The sequence below is a fragment of the Oncorhynchus mykiss genome, chromosome 18 (genome assembly GCF_013265735.2).
Source record: "Oncorhynchus mykiss isolate Arlee chromosome 18, USDA_OmykA_1.1, whole genome shotgun sequence".
Lineage (NCBI taxonomy): Eukaryota > Metazoa > Chordata > Actinopteri > Salmoniformes > Salmonidae > Oncorhynchus > Oncorhynchus mykiss.
The window spans coordinates 30,807,571-30,827,307 of NC_048582.1; the positions used below are offsets into that span (position 1 = coordinate 30,807,571).

The 19,737-nt window shown below is 44.0% G+C and overlaps 1 protein-coding gene across 13 annotated transcripts in view; it reads right to left on the reverse strand.

Moving 5' to 3' along the window:
• ubap2l (ubiquitin associated protein 2-like) overlaps positions 1 to 19,737 on the reverse strand; it is a 93,693-nt gene that overhangs the window by 4,388 nt on the left and 69,568 nt on the right. For 7 of the 13 annotated variants that reach the window (XM_036952485.1, XM_021571568.2, XM_021571566.2 and 4 more), the window contains 6 exons: positions 14,937 to 15,037; positions 6,288 to 6,341; positions 5,981 to 6,062; positions 5,343 to 5,563; positions 3,805 to 3,910; positions 2,025 to 2,150 (listed from right to left, as the gene is read on the reverse strand). In XM_036952485.1, the coding sequence (XP_036808380.1) occupies positions 2,025 to 2,150; positions 3,805 to 3,910; positions 5,343 to 5,563; positions 5,981 to 6,062; positions 6,288 to 6,341; positions 14,937 to 15,037 (690 nt within the window). The remainder of the gene's footprint in view (positions 1 to 2,024; positions 2,151 to 3,804; positions 3,911 to 5,342; positions 5,564 to 5,980; positions 6,063 to 6,287; positions 6,342 to 14,936; positions 15,038 to 19,737) is intronic. The other 6 variants (XM_021571575.2, XM_021571574.2, XM_021571572.2 and 3 more) reach the window with 3 other exon arrangements.

The window sequence follows — 19,737 nt, forward strand, 5'->3', positions numbered from 1 at the left end:
CAAATGCTCCTGCTGGAGGTCAGGCTCCGTTCAACGTTAGAAGCTAACTTCATCTTTCTAGCCAGCTATTTATAGATAGCTACCTGGCTAATAGCCAGAGCCCTTGAGCAACCTAGCTAGCTAGACATCTGACTGAAATATCTGCGACTATTTACCGGTTGAACACTCATTCTGAGAGTCACTTTTACTTTGTTTGGGACATGTCTGTTGACACGGCAGTAGTCTAGGGATGTAAAAAAGTAATCCACTGCCAGCACTGTCTCTGCTACTTGCCACTGTAGGTCTGGGCTAAGGTAGTTAGTTTCATCTCTCGTCGTGGGAACAGGCAAATCTGGGGGAGCAGGCGAAAATAACGAGCATACATGACTCATTCAATGTTTCCACTCGTTCGCAGAGGTAGGCACGGTTAGAACTCCAATCAAGAAGCCTTCTGTGGGGCCTCCCGGGTGGCGCAGTGGTTAAGGGATGTACTGCAGCGCCAGCTGTGCCATCAGAGTCCCTGGGTTCGCGCCCAGGCTCTGTCGTAACCGGCCGCAACCGGAAGGTCCGTGGGGCGACGCACAATTGGCCTAGCGTCGTCCGAGTTAGGGAGGGATTGGTCGGTAGGGATCTCCTTGTCTCATCGCACACCAGCGACTCCTGTGGCGGGCCGGGCGCAGTGCGCGCTAGCCAAGGTTGCCAGGTGCACGGTGTAGCCTCCGACACATTGGTGCAGCTGGCTTCCGGGTTGGATGAGCGCTGTGTTAAGAAGCAGTATGGCTGGTTGGGTTGTGTATCGGAGGACGCATGACATTCAACCTTCGTCTCTCCCGAGCCCGTACGGGAGTTGTAGCAATGAGACAATTGGATACCACGAAATTAGGGAGAAAAAGGGGTAAAATAAAGAAATAAAAAAAAAAGAAGCCTTCTGTGCATTGATTAACGCTGGGAAAGCAATAATAAGTGGGTAAACAATAATTAACTAAATAAAAAGGTGAGTAAACACTTTCACAAACAAAAAAGGTGCATAAACAGTGTTTACTCTCCACTAAATCCCTGCTTGTGTCTGGCAAAACCCATTCATAAACAATATCCTGCCAGGCAGGATTTAATCTACATTTGCCCGGCATTTTAGCTATCGATGTGACGTTTGGTGGCGCCTAAGCAGTCAGTTCTTTACCCGCCTGGCTGAGTGGCCGTGTTGATAGAATGCGCGAGCTGTAAAATTCTGTACTCTGCCTGGAAATGAATTTGCAAGACCAATACATTTTTCGAATAGTTTTCAAATCAACATATTTGTTGATATATTTGTAATTGAGAGAATACATTGAGTTTGAGGGACCTTATCACTTTGGAAACATGCTACCTTCACTTAGTATCCCCATTTCAGAGCATGGCAGTTCAACAGGCAGGACCTCCATTTTGTCACTCGTTCCCCACCCTTGGGTGTGTGTACAGCCTGTCAACCACACAGGCCAGCGGGCAGCAAGGTACTTCTGGCACACACTTAAGCAAGCACACCATGGGTGGAAAGCTAGCAGCACAGTGTGTGAGGGGAGCATGGACCAGGGCTACTCATCAATTGTTAAATGGTTAGCAGCTACCTAGTTATCCCTCCTTTAGCTTCCCCTCACCGCTTTAGAAATGTAAGAATTGAACATAATTAGCTAGCCTCTATGGTAGCGTTTCCCAAACTTGGTCCTGGAGACCCAAAGAGGAGCACATTTAGGTTTTTGCCCTAGCATTACGCAGCAGATTGAAATAATCAACTCATCAAGCTTTGAATATTTTAATTTGAAATGCTAGAGCAGTGTTAATTCTGAGGACATTTGACCCTTCCTACAGCACCTTGGTGCCTAATGATGAGTAGTCCTGGGGGACAGAACAGAGGAGTAACAGAGGAATGGAGGCAGACAGAGGGTGACGGTTGACTGCAAAACAGGTGTCCACACTTCTCTGTGGTGTGGATGGTAAGCAGGAATGAGGGAGAGGATGGAGGTGATGACGGAGCGAGGAAGGGAGGGTTGGTGTGTGGCGGCACTCACCGACTCCAGGCCCGCTGACAGAGCTGGCTTGCTTGCTTTGAGCAGAAGCGGCGGCAGCCACGGCAGTGCCATATCCACCCTTACAGAAATCCCCACTCCCCGAAGCCTGGCCCATATCCTCATAGCCTGCAACAGTCAGACACATAGCCGCAGCCCACAGCGTTAGACACACCAAGCAGGGTTAGGATGTGGGTGTTGGGGCGTCAGGCAGGGGGAGGGAGGGGTGGAGGCAGGCAGGGGGAGGGAGGGGTGGAGGCAGGAAGCAGTAGGTGGTGTGGATAATAGATGCAGTGTGACCAGGTAGATAGAGGGAGAGAGAAATAGAGGAAGACTAACGGATAGAGGTGGACAGATGGAGAGAGAGAGAGAAAGAAACAGGTTTTAAGATGACCTCATGGGATGGAGGGTGTAGCCGGAAACCCAAGTACACTTATTGAATGAGCAGAAGCAAGCAATGATAGGCAATAGCAACAGAACACCCACCACCTTTCTGCCCCGTAATACATGTAGGAGGGCAAAGGAAATATCGACAGTCCACTTTTCCAGTCCAAAACTACTAAATATAGAACAAATTACTGTACTAACAAAAAGATAACGATCTCCTTCCCCATTCAAAAGAATGGTGAGTTGCACAATAATAAAAATACAATTTCCACTCCCATTTTAGACAAGTCTTCACGCAAACCCTGTAAACATTTTTATAAAATAAATTAAAATCACGAGCCTCAAAACTAATAATCTATATTGGGACCAGAACTCTATTCTTGGGTTACGCGTTGTGCCACAATATTGTTTTAAACGTAAGTTTTAAGACTGATGCCCCACTGAGCGCTGATGAAGATTGTCTAAAGTGCATTACTGTGGCTTAAACACGATGACATTTCTAAAGACAAATAATTAGTGCAAAAACCTTGTCATCATTTAAGTTGCCAGATTGACATTCGATGCAGTAGGACGTTAGCTCGCTATGTAAGATTGAGGGGAGACCTCCAGATTTTAGCTAGCTAACATTAGCATTGCTAGCTACTTCTGACAAACTTTGCTACCTAATAACATTGCTGTCTAAAGTAAATTTGACAACCTGATGGCAAAGTTGTTTCCTACTAAATATGTTCCTACTTTAGCAATGTCATCGTATTCCCAAGCTCCTATAGTGTAATTTAGATGACAGTCATTAGACCCGGTTCCAAGTCATTAGTCCCAGTTCTACTTTTGAACATCAATATTGCTGCAGCATCTGTAGAACATTGATAACAATGCCAACAAGGCGATCGAGTGACAGAGATGCAACCCATGAATAGCTGGCCCATATCAGACAGTGCACATGGTTGGTTGGTTAGAATAATTTGTTGGTAACAACGGCAGCAGGCAGTGTCTCCAAGCAACAGAAATCGCTCCATAACAGCTGGTCAACAACATCAGTGGCGGTGACTACGCGTGCCTGATTAGAAAGGTTGGAGTTAGTGCCATTTCATCTACTAACCATGTTGAAGAGCGGTTGATGTAGACCGGTAATGTGGGCAATGTCAGGCTTAGGAGGCTTAGGCACAGGCAAATGTTAATGTCTCCAACTTGGTGTAACTGAAATTAGTTGCATTCAAACCCAAAAAACCTTTGAATGTGAGAAGCCTATTAAATATAAAAGTGAATGCAGGCAGTGTCGACTAAACTGACTTTCAGTTGCATGCAGTGTTGTTGATAGCCATTCTATCAGTATGTACAGAGTTGAACTGAATGACCCCTGAACAGATGCTGTTCCACAGGGTGTGTTTAGTCTTACCAGTGTTGTAGCCATGGGAACCGTAGGCGCTGGCCTGCTGGAAGGCTGTTGCCGAGGCGTTGACTCCAACGTTCACGCCGTGCTGCTTCGACGAGGTAGGAGCAACCTGGAATCACAGACAGGTTAGAGGTGAAACTAATATACTTAGTTGTCTAAAGTATATAACATATCAGCTGCTAACACATGCAATTTAAATTCCTTTTACAGCATTCTGGATTCTCTCAATTGAAGCTGCATTAGAGGACATTTTGCCAAAAACAGTTTGCAATATATTTGTGTCTCCCAATTATAAATGAGGACAGTTTGCATGTCATACTACAAAATCAGTTCCTCCAGGATTTCGTGATTGCATAATTCAACCAATCAGCGCATATTATGTGAGAGCTCGTAATTTTGACCAATTACTGCACTGTTACCGTGGAAAATGGCACAATTCAACCACACGTCAACAACGTGTATTCCCCCGGCCTGTCAGCGTATTCACGTGCGAAGATGGGTGATTGTTGATGGCTGACCGGCAGTACAATGAACCCAAATCAATCTCATTTGCAAACAAAAATAACAGCTAACGACCGTGCAAAACAATTTCCAAATGTTTTTGGAAACTAGAGAAAGCCGACAATCAGTCACTTTGAATCAGCAAAGAATATGAGAATGTCAGAACAGTTCCCATAGCAGCGGAAGATCACCATGACTGAAGTGGTAGCAGGGAAGACTGGCAAGCGCTGAAAGAATCAAGGTGAGTGGCGTTTAACTCAATTTTACTCCGCTAACCTTGGCTTTAGTAGGGTGGTCAGCACTCTGCTCTTCCCAGTCTGTCTATGGAGAGCACTGCTCAAAGCACTGTGTGCAATTTGTCAGCTTTGCCGCTTTAAACTCTGTAAAACTTAATACGGATCACGAAAGCACAATCTTTCTGGATTTTTTAGAAATGGAATAGTACATTTCAACAACAACTCTATATTTGTACGTTCTGTTCTTTATCTCCGTTGCGACCGTTTCAGGAAAAAAAAAAAATCACAATCTCAAGAATTTTGAAGACAATTTATTAGAAAGAAATCGATCCTCAAATTGAAAGTGATTGATCAGCTTTGAATCTATTTGTTTTTTTTTGAGAGTGAGAGAGCGTGAATAAGAATGGGAGGTGCATCTTGTGTTGATAGCAAGCCCCAAGCCTGATGGAGAGGAGTGTGTGAGTGTTCAGGAAAATAAACAAAATTGAGCAATTTAGATGTTTAATGGTTTTTGTATTATGTATCAGCTTAAAATCAACCTAAAACTGAGCACATATGACTTTTAAATGCTTTATGTGAAATGAACGTGAAAAAACATCGCAAAATCTATCACAGAATTTCAGAAAAGCTGCCGCGAAATCAAGCATGTTTGGCCGCAAAAATTACACAAAAAGAAAATCTAAATCCTGGAGGGACTGCAAAATGCATGTGTACATGCATCACGAGAACATACCCTTGATAACTTCATATAATTGAAAAAACATCCAAAATGACAATACCCAGACAAATCATGAGAAACCTCACCGGGAACATGGCAGGGCCGTACTGAAATGTGTTGGGCAGGCCCGGCACGCCTGTGTAGTAGGGCAGGCTGGTGTAGCTGTAGCCGGGAGGCAGTGCGGGGTTGAGAAAGGGCTGCTGCGTGGTGTGGTGCGTCTGACTCTGGTTCTGCTGCGTCTGCTGAGCCAACGTGGTGGCCGGAGCCGGGGACGACGCGTCACCTCGACCAAACTTTGATAAGTCACCTACCGGAGGGGAATGGGGGAGAGAGATTAAAGGCAAAGAAAAAGGGCAAGTGTGAAAAAAAGTGTGTGAAAGGGGGATGAGTGGGAGAGAGATGAGCAAAAAGTGACAGAATAACTTCCGTTATGTTCAAGCAACAAGAAATCAGTTACTACACCAGAACAATGGACAATAGTGTTGAAGCAGCGTATCAGTTCCAGTCAGTCACGGCGATGAAGGTCTGACTATCTGGTGGTGGCTGCACATTGTTCTAGCACACCACTGTCCAGTTTCGCCATGGCACAGGACAGGATCAACAGATGTGTTCGTTCCTAACACCAAACCCCTATCTTCACTGTGTTAGCATTCAGTACACAGTCCATAAAATAGGAAAGTAGAGTTAGTTATAGACCATAGATGGGGGATAAAATGGTGCTTACCAGAGTACGGGTTGTTGCTCAAACTGCCATCTCTGCCAGTCAGTGCTGTGTTGGGGGTGGCAAACGGGATGCTGTAGTAATCCTGAGAAGACAGAAGAGGCTCAGTTTTTACTTGTACGGCTATCATTAACTCGCAACAGAGCACAGTTCCTGGAAAGAAATGAGTTCCAAGAACAGTTTGGCTAGACAGCCAGTTCTTCCCTTCTTTAAAAATCAGTTTGCAGCTGTTGTTACTAGTAAATGCCAGAAGTCATATTTGGCCAACCCAATAAATGGATGGGTTTAGATCCAGATAACTTAGACTCACCAGTGGTATTCTTGTCTGGAGCATCTGTAGGTCATCATAGCCATACACCTGAGGCTGAGAGGCAAAAGGCAGTGAGACAAGACAACAGAAGGAAAATAATGTTTGCAATTCTTCTCCACTTGCAATATACAGTCGCCAGAAAAAGTGTGTGAACCCTTTGGCAATACCTGGAATTCTGCATAAATTGGTCATAAAATTTGATCTGTATCTTCATCTAGGTCACAACAGTAGACAAACAGTCTGCTTAAACTAATAACACACAAACAATTTATACATTTTCATGTCTTTATTGAACACACTGTGTAAACATTCACAGTGCAGGGTGGAAAAGTATGTGAACCCTTGGATTTAATAACTGGTTGACCCTCCTTTGGCAGCAATAACCTCAACTAAACATTTTCTGTAGTTGTGGATCAGTCCTGCATAACAGTCAAGAGGAATTTGGGACCATTCTTTTCAGTTCAGCAATATTCTTGGGATGTCTGGTGTGAACTGCTCTCTTGTGGTCATGCCACAGCATCTCAATCGGGTTGAAGTCAGTTCTCTTTTACTGGGCCAATCCAGGAGGCGTATTTTCTTCTGTTGAAGCCATTCTGTTGTTGATTTACTTCTGTGATTTGGGTCGTTGTCCTGGTGCATCACCCGACTTCTGCTGAGCTTCCATTGGCGGACAGATAGCCTAACATTCTCCTGCAAAATAACATGATAAACTTCTGAATACATTTTTCCGACGATGATAGCAAGCTGTCCAGGCCTTTTGAGGCAGCAAAGCAGCCCCAAACCATGATGCTCCCTCCACCATAATTTACAGTTGGGATGAGGTTTTGCTGCTGGTGTGCTGTGTGTTCCTACCAAACAACTCAACTGTAGTTTCATCTGGCCACAGAATATTTTGCCAGTAACGCTGTGGACCATCCAGGTGCACTTTTGCAAACTTCAGACGTGAGGGCCTCCCATGAACACCATTCTTGTTTAGTGTTTTACGTGTTAACAGAAATGTTAGCATGTTCCAGAGATTTCTTTAAGTCTTTAGCTGACACTAGGATTCTTCTTAAACTCATTGAGCATCATGCGCTGTCATCTTTGCAGGATGGCCACTCCTAGGGAGAGTAGCAACAGTGCTGAACTTTCTCAATTTATAGAACTGAACTTTCTCAATTCATAGTGCTGAACTTTCTCAATTCATTGCCCACATTACCGGTCTACAGCCTACTACTGTAGTGTTGTCTGCAAACTTGATGATTGAGTTGGAGGCGTGCATGGCCACGCAGTCATGGGTGAACAGGGAGTACAGGAGAGGGCTGAGAACACACCCTTGTGGGGCCCCAGTGTTGAGGACCAGCGGGGTGGAGTTATTACCTACCCTCACTACCTGGGGGTGGCCCGTCAGGAAGTCCAGGACCCAGTTGCACAGGGCAGGGTCGAGACCCAGGGTCTCGAGCTTGATGATGAGTTGAGGGTACTATGAGTTTGGAGGCTACATTCTCACATAGGTATTCCTCTTGTCCAGATGGGTTAGGGCAGTGTGCAGTGTGGTTGCGATTGCGTCATCTGTGGACCTATTGGGGCGGTAAGCAAATTGGAGTGGGTCTAGGGTGTCAGGTAGGGTGGAGGTGATATGGTCCTTGACTAGTCTCTCAAAGCACTTCATGATGACGGAAGTGAGTGCTACGGGGCGGTAGTCTTATAGCTCAGTTACCTTAGCTCGCTTGGGAACAGGAACAATAGTGGCCCTCTTGAAGCATGTGGGGACAGCAGACTGGGATAAGGCTTGATTGAATATGTCCGTAAACAAACCAGCCAGCTGGTCTGCGCATAGTCTGAGGACGCGGCTGGGGATGCCGTCTGGGCCTGCAGCCTTGCGAGGGTTGACACGTTTAAATGTTATGCTCATGTCGGCTGCAGTGAAGGAGAGCCCGCAGGTTTTGGTAGCGGGCCGTGTCAGTGGCACTGTATTGTCCTCAAGGCGAGCAAAGACGTTGTTTAGTATGTCTGGGAGCAAGACATCCTGGTCCGCGACGGGGCTGGTTTTCCTTTTATAGTCCGTGATTGACTGTAGACCCTGCCACATACATCTCGTGTCTGACCCGTTGAATTGCGACTCCACTTTATCTCTATACTGATGCGTAGCTTGTTTGATTGCCTTGCGGAGGGAATCGCTACACTGTTTGCATTTGGTCATGTTTCCGGTCAGCTTGCCCTGATTAAAAGCAGTGGTTGGTGCTTTCAGTTTTGTGCGAATGCTGCCATCAATCCACGGTTTGTTGTTTGGGAATGTTTTAAGATGCTATGGGTACGACATCGCCAATGCACTTGCTAATAAACCCGCTCACCGAATCAGCGTATTCATCAATGTTGTTGTTCGCCGCAATGCGGAACATATCCCAGTCCACGTGTTCGAAGATATCTTGAAGCGTGGAATCCGATTGGTCGGACCAGCGTTCAACAGACCTGAGCGTGGGAGCTTCCTGTTTTAGTTTCTGTCTATAAGCTGGAAGCAACAAAATGGAGTCGTGGTCAACTTTTCCGAAAGAAGGGCGGGGGAGGGCCTTATATGCGTTGTGGAAGTTAGACTAACAATGAGCTAGGGTTTTGCCAGCTCTGGTTGCGCAATCGATATGCTGATAAAATTTAGGGAGCCTTTTCAGATTAGCCTCAGAAAATCCCCAGCTATAATAAATGCAGCCTCAGGATATGTGGTTTCCAGTTTACATAGAGTCAAATGAAGTTTGTTCAGGGCCATCAATGTGTCTGCTTGGGGGGGAGATATATGCGGCTGTGATTATAATCGAAGAGAATTCTCTAGGTAGATAATGCGGTCTGCATTTGATTGTGAGGAATTCAAAGTCAGATGAACAGAAGGACTTGAGTTCCTGTATGTTGTTATGATCACACCGTGTCTCGTTAATCATGAGGCATACGCCCCTTCTTCTTACCAGAAAGATGCTTGTTTCTGTCTGCGCGATGCGTGAAGAAACCAGCTGACTGTACCGACTCCCATAGAGTGTCTCGAGTGAGCCATGTTTCTGTCAAACAAAAAACATTAGTCTCTGATGTTTCTCTGGCGCGATGTGCCCGTCTACGGAGCCTGGCCAGAAGACTGCTCCATCTGCCACGGCGCCGTTGTTTTGGGTCTCCGGCTGGGATCCGATCCATTGTCCTGGGTGGTTGGCAAAACAGAGGATCCACTTCGGGAAAGTCATATTCCTGGTCGTAATGTTGGTGAGTCGACGTTGCGCTTATATCCAATAGTTCATTCCGACTATGTAATAAAACCTAAGATTACCTGGGGGTAACAATGTAAGAAATAACACACAAAAAAACTGCACAGTTTCCTAGGAACGCAAAGCGAGGCAGCCATCTCTGTCGGCGCCGGAAGTGTGTGGACTTGAACCCAGCACGAATCCTGGATCTAGCCGTTGGACAGTTTATTCTATAGATTTCAGAAATGCAGTGTAACTACATAAGATTTTGTGTCTCCTTATGTTACGGGGTGAAAACAGTTTACGGGGCATACAAATGCCCCAAAATGTATGCGATTGCAAAATCGAACCTTGGTAATTAAAACCTAAATCAATACTGTCCTTAACGAGGTTCTTCAAAAATGTTGCATAATACTTGTTGGATGCGAATTTGGGGTTGAGCTGTTTAATTACGCTGTGATATTTTCACACATCTGAAAATCTCTTCCTGGACCAGATTAATGTCCAAGTGACGAACAGCTGTTGTGATGAGCTGTTGCATTGCATGTGCCAAGAGCTGGAAAACAGGTGTTTGTGAGGAATGTCCAGACTATTGGAATCTCATTCATTACGCCGGTGAATACAGCTGTGCCTGGATCAACGTTGGATCTATTATCTCTAGTGAATTGATGTTAATCATCTGTCTGCTTGGTTTACAGCAGGGTCTCCTGAAATTTAACAAAGAAAGCATCAATGTAATGAGTTAATGTTTTCATTTGTTTCTGTATCTCAGATTGGACAGTCTACTTTGAGCAATTGTATAGGATAGACCATTGCGCAACACCCGACGCTATTCTTATGAATTAACCTGAATATATTGACAAATTACATAGCCTAGTGGGCTTCTTCACAATATGATCTGGTAATAAAATAACATGACACATCAATTTCTTTCCATGTTACACCTGCAATTTTAAACAATACAAATGGCTTGAAGACACACTTGAATTTGGAGCTCAGAAGTACTGGAATAGGCAGACATTTCCTCAATTTGGCGCTTGAAAAGTTTACATACACTTAGGTCGGAGTCATTAAAACTTGTTTTTCAACCACTCCACAATTTTTTTGTTAACAAACTATAGTTTTGGCAAGTCAGTTAGGACATTACTTGGTGCATGACAAGTAATTTTTCAAAAATAAATTTACAGACTAATTCACTGTATCACAATTCCAGTGGGTCAGAAGTTGACATACACTAAGTTGACTGTGCCTTTAAACAGCTTGGAAAATTCCAGAAAATTGTGTCATGGCTTTAGAAGCTTCTGATAGGCTAATTTACATAATTTGAGTCAATTGGAGGTGTACTTCAAGGCCAGTGCCTCTTTGCTTGATATCATGGGAAAATCAAAAGAAATCAGCCAAGACCTCTGATTTTTTTTGTAGACCTCCACAAGTCTGGTTCATCCTTGGGAGCAACTTCCAAATGCCTGAAGGTATCACATTAATCTGTACAAACAATAATACGCAAGTATAAACACCATGGAACCACGCAGCCAGCATACGCTCAGGAAGGAGATGCGTTCTGTCTCAGAGATTAACGTACTTTGGTGCGAAAAGTGCAAATCAATCCCAGAACAACAGAAAAGGACCCTGTGAAGATGCTGGAGGAAACAGGTACAATATATCTATATCCACAGTAAAAAGAGTCCTATAACGACATAACCTGAAAGGCCGCTCAGCAAGGAAGAAGCCATTGCTCAAAAACCGCCATAAAAAAGCCAGACTACGGTTTGCAAAGAAAGAGAAATGGACAAAGAAAGAGAAATGGAGAAATGTCCTCTGGTCTGATGAAACAAAAATAGAACTGTTTGGCCATAATAACAATCATTATGTTTGGAGGAAAAAGGGGGAAGCTTGCAAGCCGAAGAACACCATCCCAACCGTGAAGCACGGGGGCGGCAGCATCATATTGTGGGGGTGCTTTGCTGCAGGACGGACTGGTTCACTTCACAAAATAGATGGCATATATTGAAGCAACATCTCAAGACATCAGTCGGGAAGTCAAAACTTGGTCGCAAATGGGTCTTCCAAATGGACAATGACCCCAAGCATACTTCCAAAGTTGTGGCAAAATGGCTTAAAGACAACAAAGTCAAGGTAGTGGAGTGGCCATCAAAGCCCTGACCTCAACCCTATAGAAAATGTGTGGGCAGAACTGAAAAAGCGTGTGCGTCAGCAAGGAGGCCTACAAACCTGACTCAGTTACTCCAGCTCTGTCAGGAGGAATGGGCCACAATTCACCCAACTTATTGTGGGAAGCTTGTGGAAGGCTACCCAAAACGTTTGACACAAGTTAAACAATTTATAGGCGATGCTACGAAATACTAATTGAGTGTATGTAAACTTCTGACCCACTGGGAATGTGATGAAAGAAATAAAAGCTGAAATTGTTCTCTACTATTATTCTGACATTTCACATTCTTAAAATAAAGTGGTGATCCTAACTGACCTAAGACAGGGGATTTTTACTATGATTAAATGTCAGGAGTTGTGAAAAACTGAGTTTAAAATGTATTTGGCTAAGGTGTATGTAAACTTCCGACTTCAACTATAATTATTGTAGCCAAATAAGTTCTCCTACATAATTATCGGAGAGTGAGTTGTGGCCACTTTTGCTTGTTCCCCGCAGCTTCAATTGAAGGGTGTTTTACTCTGTTGAGGTAAAACCATGTGCGGTTTTCAATACAAATCCTTCCATTACACATTGGTCGCTTTCTCATTATAAAAACAGCGATGGTGACATTAAAATAGTGAGATTAATGTAACAGCTATTCATGACTTTATTATGTGTGCCTGCCTTGGCCACATAGGCTACAGAAATCACCATGAATGCATCCAATTCATTTAGGCAAGTGCATATTATTCCCACATTTTAGCATGTGATAATTTGAATATCAAATCATTGGCAATGCCTACAATTCATTATTCTTTTGACACTTCTTGCATGTTTTTTTTTTTTAAAGAGGTCCTATATTAGGTCCTTTAGGCCCATGAACAATTATATACAGTGCATTCGGAAAGTATTCAGACCCCTTCACTTTTTCCAAATGTTATTCTAAAATGGCTTAAATAGTTATTCCCCCATCAATCTACACACAATAACCCATAGTGACAAAGCAAAACCAGGTTTAGAGCTTTTTGCAAATGTATTAAAAATAAAAAAAAGACATACAGCCAATCAAATCCAATTTTATTTGTCACATGCTCCGAATACAACAGGTGTACCGTGAAATTCTTACTAACAAGTCCTTAACCAAAAATGCAGGTAAGAAAATAGAGTTAAGAAAATATTTTGTCCTGGCATCTCCGTTGGTAACAAGGCCTGCCACCATTGAGTCATCAGCAAATGGTGATGGTGTTGGAGTCGTGTTTGGCCACGCAGTTTGGGCAAACAGGGAGTACAAGAGGGGACTAAAAGCTCGCACCCCTGAGGGGCCCACATGTTGAGAATCAGCGTGGCAGATGTGTTGTTGCCTACCCTTACCACCTGGGGGCAGCACGTCAGGAAGTCCAGGATCCAGTTGCTGAGGGAGGTGTTTCGTCCCAAGGTCCTTAGCTTAGTGTTGAACATTGAGATGTATTCAGAGCATTTACTCAGTACTTTGTTGAAGCACCTTTGGCAGTGATTACAGCCTTGAGTACAAGCTTGGCACACCTGTTTTTGGAGAGTTTCTTCCATTTTTCTCTGCAGATCCTCTCAAGGTCTGTCAGGTTGGATGGGGAGTGTCGCTGCAGAGCTATTTACAGGTCTCTCCAGAAATGTTAGATCGGCTTCAAGTCCGGGCTCTGGCTGGGCCACTCAAGGACATTCAGAGACTTGTCCCGAAGCCCATTCTGCATCGTCTTGGCTGTGTGCTTAAGGTCGTTGTCCTGTTGGAAGGTGAACCTTGGCCCCAGTCTAAGGTCCTGAGCACTCTGGAGCAGGTTTTCATCAAAGATCTCTGTACTTTGCTCCATTCATCTTTCCCTTGATCCTGACTAGTCTCCCAGTCCCTGCCGCGGAAAAACATACCCACAGCATGATGTTGCCACCACCATGCTTCACCCTAGGGATGGTGCCAGGAATCCTCCAGACGTGAATCTTAGCATTCAGGCCAAATAGTTAAATCTTGGTTTCATCAGACAAGAGATTCTTGTTTCTCATGGTCTGAGAGTCTATTAGGTGACTTTTGGCAAACTCCAAATGGGCTGTCATGTGCCTTTTACTGAGGAGTGTCTTCCATCTGACCACTCTACCAAAAAGGCCTGATTGGTGGAGTGCTGCAGAGATGGGAGAACCTTCCAGAAGGACAACCTTCACAACAGGGGAACTCTGGAGCTCTGTCAGAGTGACCATCGGGTTCTTGGTCACCACCCTGACCAAGGCCCTTCTCCCTCGATTGCTCAGTTTGGTTAGGCAGCCAGCTCTAGGGAGAGTCTTGGTGGTTGGAAATTTCTTCCATTTAAGAATGGAGGTCACTGTGTTCTTTGGGACCCTTCCCCAGATCTGTGCCTCAACAGTCTTGTCTCGGAACTCTACTGACAATTCCTTCAACCTCATGGCTTGGTTTTTGCTCTGACATACACTGTCAACTGCGGAACCTTAAATAGACAGGTGTGTGCCATTCTAAATCATGTCCAATCAATTGAATTTACCACAGGTGCATTCAAATGAAGTTGTTGAAACATCGAGGATGAATGGAAACAGGATGCACCTGAGCTCAATTTCAAGTCTCATAGCAAAGGGTCTGAATACTTATGTAAATTAAATTATTTTTTCTTTAGAAATGTTTTCTAAAAACCTGTTTCGCTTTGTCATTATGGGGTATTATGTGTAGATTGATGAGAATTTTTTAAATGTAATCGATTTTAGAATAACGTAACAAAATGTGGAAAAAGTCAATGAATCTGAATACTTTCCGAAAGCACTGTAAATTATTATTATTTTTTTTTACCTTAATTTAACTAGGCAAGTCAGTTAAGACTAAATTCTTATTTACAACAACGGCCTAACCCGGACGACGCTGGGCCAATTGTGCGCCGCCATATGGGACTCCCAATCACAGCTGGATGTGATGCAGCCTGGATTCGAACCAGGGACTGCAGTGACGCCTCTTGCACTGAGATGCAGTGCCTTAAACTGCTGCGCCACTCACACATTATACCATTGTATTACATTGAGTTTCTTTAAATTACAATTAAGTGCTTGAAATAGTCCCTGAAAGTATTAGAATTTGACTTGCCAATGTCTGTAAGTACTCTGCTTAAAAGCTGTACAGTCCTAGGCCTACGTAGGTGGAGTTATGGGCCAATTTGAATATATTCCTATTAGTACACATGTGAAAATAGTGTTTATTTTAGTTTATTTTTTTTATGTTGATCCCAATGTCATACATTGGCCCCATTATTTATAGAAAGATCTACTTACAGGGTAAGCATGGAGTAGCCCGGGGGCCATGATGTACGGGTTGGGCAGCAGAGGAGGCACTCCAGGCGGAAGGTTTGGAGGTGCTTTCCCTGTAAAGAGACCAGCAGAAACAAAAGACAAAACATATGAAATAATAGGATGGAAATTATAGTATTAGAAAAAGCAAACACATAAAACACACTTCAAATTTACAACACGCTTATATCCCACATCTAAACCGGAGACCCCTGTCTGCGTCCCAAATGGCACCCTATTCCTTACACAGTGTCTTCAGAAAGTACCCTCACCCCTCGACTTTTCCAAATTTTGTTGAGTTACAGCCTGTATTTAAAATTGATTAAATTGAGATTTGTCGTCACTTGTCTACATATAATACCAATGTCAATATGTTTTAAAACAAATAGATGAAATGCCTTCAGTCAATAAGCATTCAACCCCTTTCAGGAGTAAAAATGTGCTTAACAAGTCACATAAGTTCCATGGACTTACTGTGTGTAAGTGTTCTGCAGACTGCCCTATCCCATCTAGACAAGAGGAATAGCTACGTAAGAATGCTGTTCATGGACTATAGCTCAGCCTTCAACACCATAGTACCCTCCAAGCTCATCAATAAGCTCAGGGCCCTGGGTCAGAACCCCACCCTGTGCAACTGGGTCCTGGACTTTGACAGGCAGCCCCCCAGGTGGTGAAGGTTGGAAACAACACCTCCACTTCACAGATCCTCAACACAGTTTGCGCCACAAGGGTGCATGCTCAGCCCACTGCTGTACTCCCTGTTCAACCATGACTGCGTGGCCACACTCGCAGTGGAAAAGGTGGAAAGCTTCAAGATCCGTGGCGTACACATCACCATGACAATCTGAAATGGTCCAGCCACACAGTCAGTATGGTGAAGAAGGTGCAACAGCCTCAGGAGGCTGAAGAAATTTGGCTTGGCCCCCAAGACCCTCACAAACTTTTACAGATGCACAATTGAGAGCATCCTGTTGGGCTGTATCACCGCCAGGGTCCCTGCTCATCTGCGTGAACGTGCCTTAGGCATGCTGCAAGGAGGCATGAGGACTGCAGATGTGGCCAGGGCAATAAATTGCAATGTCCGTACTGTGAGACGCCTAAGACAAGACGGACAGCTGATCATCCTCGCAGTGGCAGACCACGTGTAACAACACCTTCACAGGATCAGTACATCCGAAAATCACACCTGCGGGACAGGTACAGGATTGCAACAAAAACTGCCCGAGTTACACCAGGAACGCACAATCCCTCCATCAGTGCTCAGACTGTCCGCAACAGGCTGAGAGAGGCTGGACTGAGGGCTTGTTCTGTTGTAAGGCAGGTCCTCACCAGACATCACCGGCAACAACGTCGCCTATGGGCACAAACCCACCATCGCTGGACCAGACAGGACTTGCAAAAAGGCTTCTTCACTGACGAGTTGCGGTTTTGTCTCACCAGGGGTGATGGTTTATCGTCGAAGGAATGAGCGTTACACTGAGGCCTGTACTCTGGAGTGGGATCAATTTGGAGGTGGAGGGTCCCGTCATGGTCTGGGGCGGTATGTCACAGCATCATTGGATTGAGCTTGCTGTGCGTTACAGGGAAGACATCCTCCTTCCTCATGTGGTACCCTTCCTGCAGGCTCATCCTGAGATGACCCTCCAGCATGACAATGCCACCAGCCATACTGCTTATTCTGTGAGTGATTTCCTGCAAGACAGGAATGTCAGTGTTCTGCCACGGCCAGCGAAGAGCCCGGATCTCAATCCCATTGAACACGTCTGGGACCTGCTGGATCGGAGGGTGAGGGCAAGGGCCATTCCCCCCAGAAATGTCCGGGAACTTACAGGTGCCTTGGTGGATTAGTGAGGTAACATCTCACAGCAAGACCTGGCAAATCTGGTGCAGTCCACGATGAGGAGATGCACTGCAGTACTTAATGCAGCTGGTGGCTACACCAGATACTGACTGTTACATTTGATTTTGACCCTCTCTTTGTTCAGGGACACATTATTCAATTTCTGTGGAACTTGTTCAATTTATGTCTCAGTTGTTGAGTGTTATGTTCATACAAATATTTACACATGTTAAGTTTGCTGAAAATAAACACAGTTGACAGTGAGAGGACGTTTTTTCCCCGCTGAGTTTACAGTGCCTTGCGAAAGTATTCGGCCCCCTTGAACTTTGCGACCTTTTGCCACATTTCAGGCTTCAAACAAAGATATAAAACTGTATTTTTTTGTGAAGAATCAACAACAAGTGGGACACAATCATGAAGTGGAACGACATTTATTGGATATTTCAAACTTTTTTAACAAATCAAAAACTGAAAAATTGGGCGTGCAAAATTATTCAGCCCCTTTACTTTCAGTGCAGCAAACTCTCTCCAGAAGTTCAGTGAGGATCTCTGAATGATCCAATGTTGACCTAAATGACTAATGATGATAAATACAATCCACCTGTGTGTAATCAAGTCTCCGTATAAATGCACCTGCACTGTGATAGTCTCAGAGGTCCGTCAAAAGCGCAGAGAGCATCATGAAGAACAAGGAACACACCAGGCAGGTCCGAGATACTGTTGTGAAGAAGTTTAAAGCCGGATTTGGATACAAAAAGATTTCCCAAGCTTTAAACATCCCAAGGAGCACTGTGCAAGCGATAATATTGAAATGGAAGGAGTATCAGACCACTGCAAATCTACCAAGACCTGGCCGTCCCTCTAAACTTTCAGCTCATACAAGGAGAAGACTGATCAGAGATGCAGACAAGAGGCCCATGATCACTCTGGATGAACTGCAGAGATCTACAGCTGAGGTGGGAGACTCTGTCCATAGGACAACAATCAGTATATTGCACAAATCTGGCCTTTATGGAAGAGTGGCAAGAAGAAAGCCATTTCTTAAAGATATCCATAAAAAGTGTCGGTTAAAGTTTGCCACAAGCCACCTGGGAGACACACCAAACATGTGGAAGAAGGTGCTCTGGTCAGATGAAACAAAAATTGAACTTTTTGGCAACAATGCAAAACGTTATGTTTGGCGTAAAAGCAACACAGCTCATCACCCTGAACACACCATCCCCACTGTCAAACATGGTGGTGGCAGCATCATGGTTTGGGCCTGCTTTTCTTCAGCAGGGACAGGGAAGTTGGTTAAAATGTATGGGAAGATGGATGGAGCCAAATACAGGACCATTCTGGAAGAAAACCTGATGGAGTCTGCAAAAGACCTGAGACTGGGACGGAGATTTGTCTTCCAACAAGACAATGATCCAAAACATAAAGCAAAATCTACAATGGAATGGTTCAAAAATAAACATATCCAGGTGTTAGAATGGCCAAGTCAAAGTCCAGACCTGAATCCAATCGAGAATCTGTGGAAAGAACTGAAAACTGCTGTTCACAAATGCTCTCCATCCAACCTCACTGAGCTCGAGCTGTTTTGCAAGGAGGTAATGGGATTACCTTGAGTCTCTCGATGCAAGACATACCCCAAGCGACTTACAGCTGTAATCGCAGCAAAAGGTGGCGCTACAAAGTATTAACTTAAGGGGGCTGAATAATTTTGCACGCCCAATTTTTCAGTTTTTGATTTGTTAAAAAAGTTTGAAATATCCAATAAATGTCGTTCCACTTCATGATTGTGTCCCACTTGTTGTTGATTCTTCACAAAAAAATACAGTTTTATATCTTTATGTTTGAAGCCTGAAATGTGGCAAAAGGTCACAAAATTCAAGGGGGCTTTCGCAAGACACTGTATATACCGTATTTTAGCCAATGCCACTGACATTGCTCATTTCTTAATTCCATTCTTTTACTTTCAGATTTGTGTATGGTTGTGATTTAAAAAAATACTACTACACCGATGGAGCAAGGAACACAAGCATTTCGCTACGCCTGCAATAACATCTACTAAATGTGTGTATGTGAACAATATAATTTGATTTCATGAACAATCTTTTTATTTTATATGACTACATCTCTGTAAGGTCCTTTCAGTTGAGCAGTGAATTTCAAAACAGATTCAACCACAAAGACTAACTAAGAAGGTTTTTCAATGCCTCGCAAAGGACACCTATTGGTAGATGGGTAAAAAATTAAAATAAAGCTGACATTGAATATCCCCTTTGAGCATGGTGAAGTTATTAATTACACTTTGGATTGTGTATCAATACAACCAGTCACTACAAAGATACATGCGTACTTCCTAACTCAGTTGCCGGAGAGGAACTAAACCGCTAAGGGATTTCAGCATGAGGGCAATAGTGACTTTAATGGCTGTGACAGAAACTGATCCAACACTGTAGTTACATCACAATACTAACCTAATTGACAGAGTGAAACAGAAGCCTGTACAGAATGAAAAAGTATTCCAAAACGTGCATCCTGTTTGCAACAATGCACTAAAGTTATACTCAAAATGTGGCAAAGCAATTCCCTTTTTGTCCTGAATACAAAGTGATATGTTTGGGGCAAATCCAGCACAACACATTACTGAGTACCACCATCCATATTTCCAAGTATGGTGGTGGCTGCGTCACGTTATGGGTACGCTTGTAATCTGAAGGACTGGGGAGTTTTTCAGCTAAAAAGAAATACATGGAATGGACCTAACCACAGGCAAAATCCTAGAGGAAAACCTGGTTCAGTTTTCCACCAGCCACTGAATTTGTCTTTCAGCAAGACAATGACCTAAAACACAATGCCAAATCTACACGAGTTGCTTACAAAGAAGTCAGTGAATGTTCCTGAGCTGCCTAGTTACAGTTTAGACTAAAATCTATGGCAAGACCTGAACATCGTTGT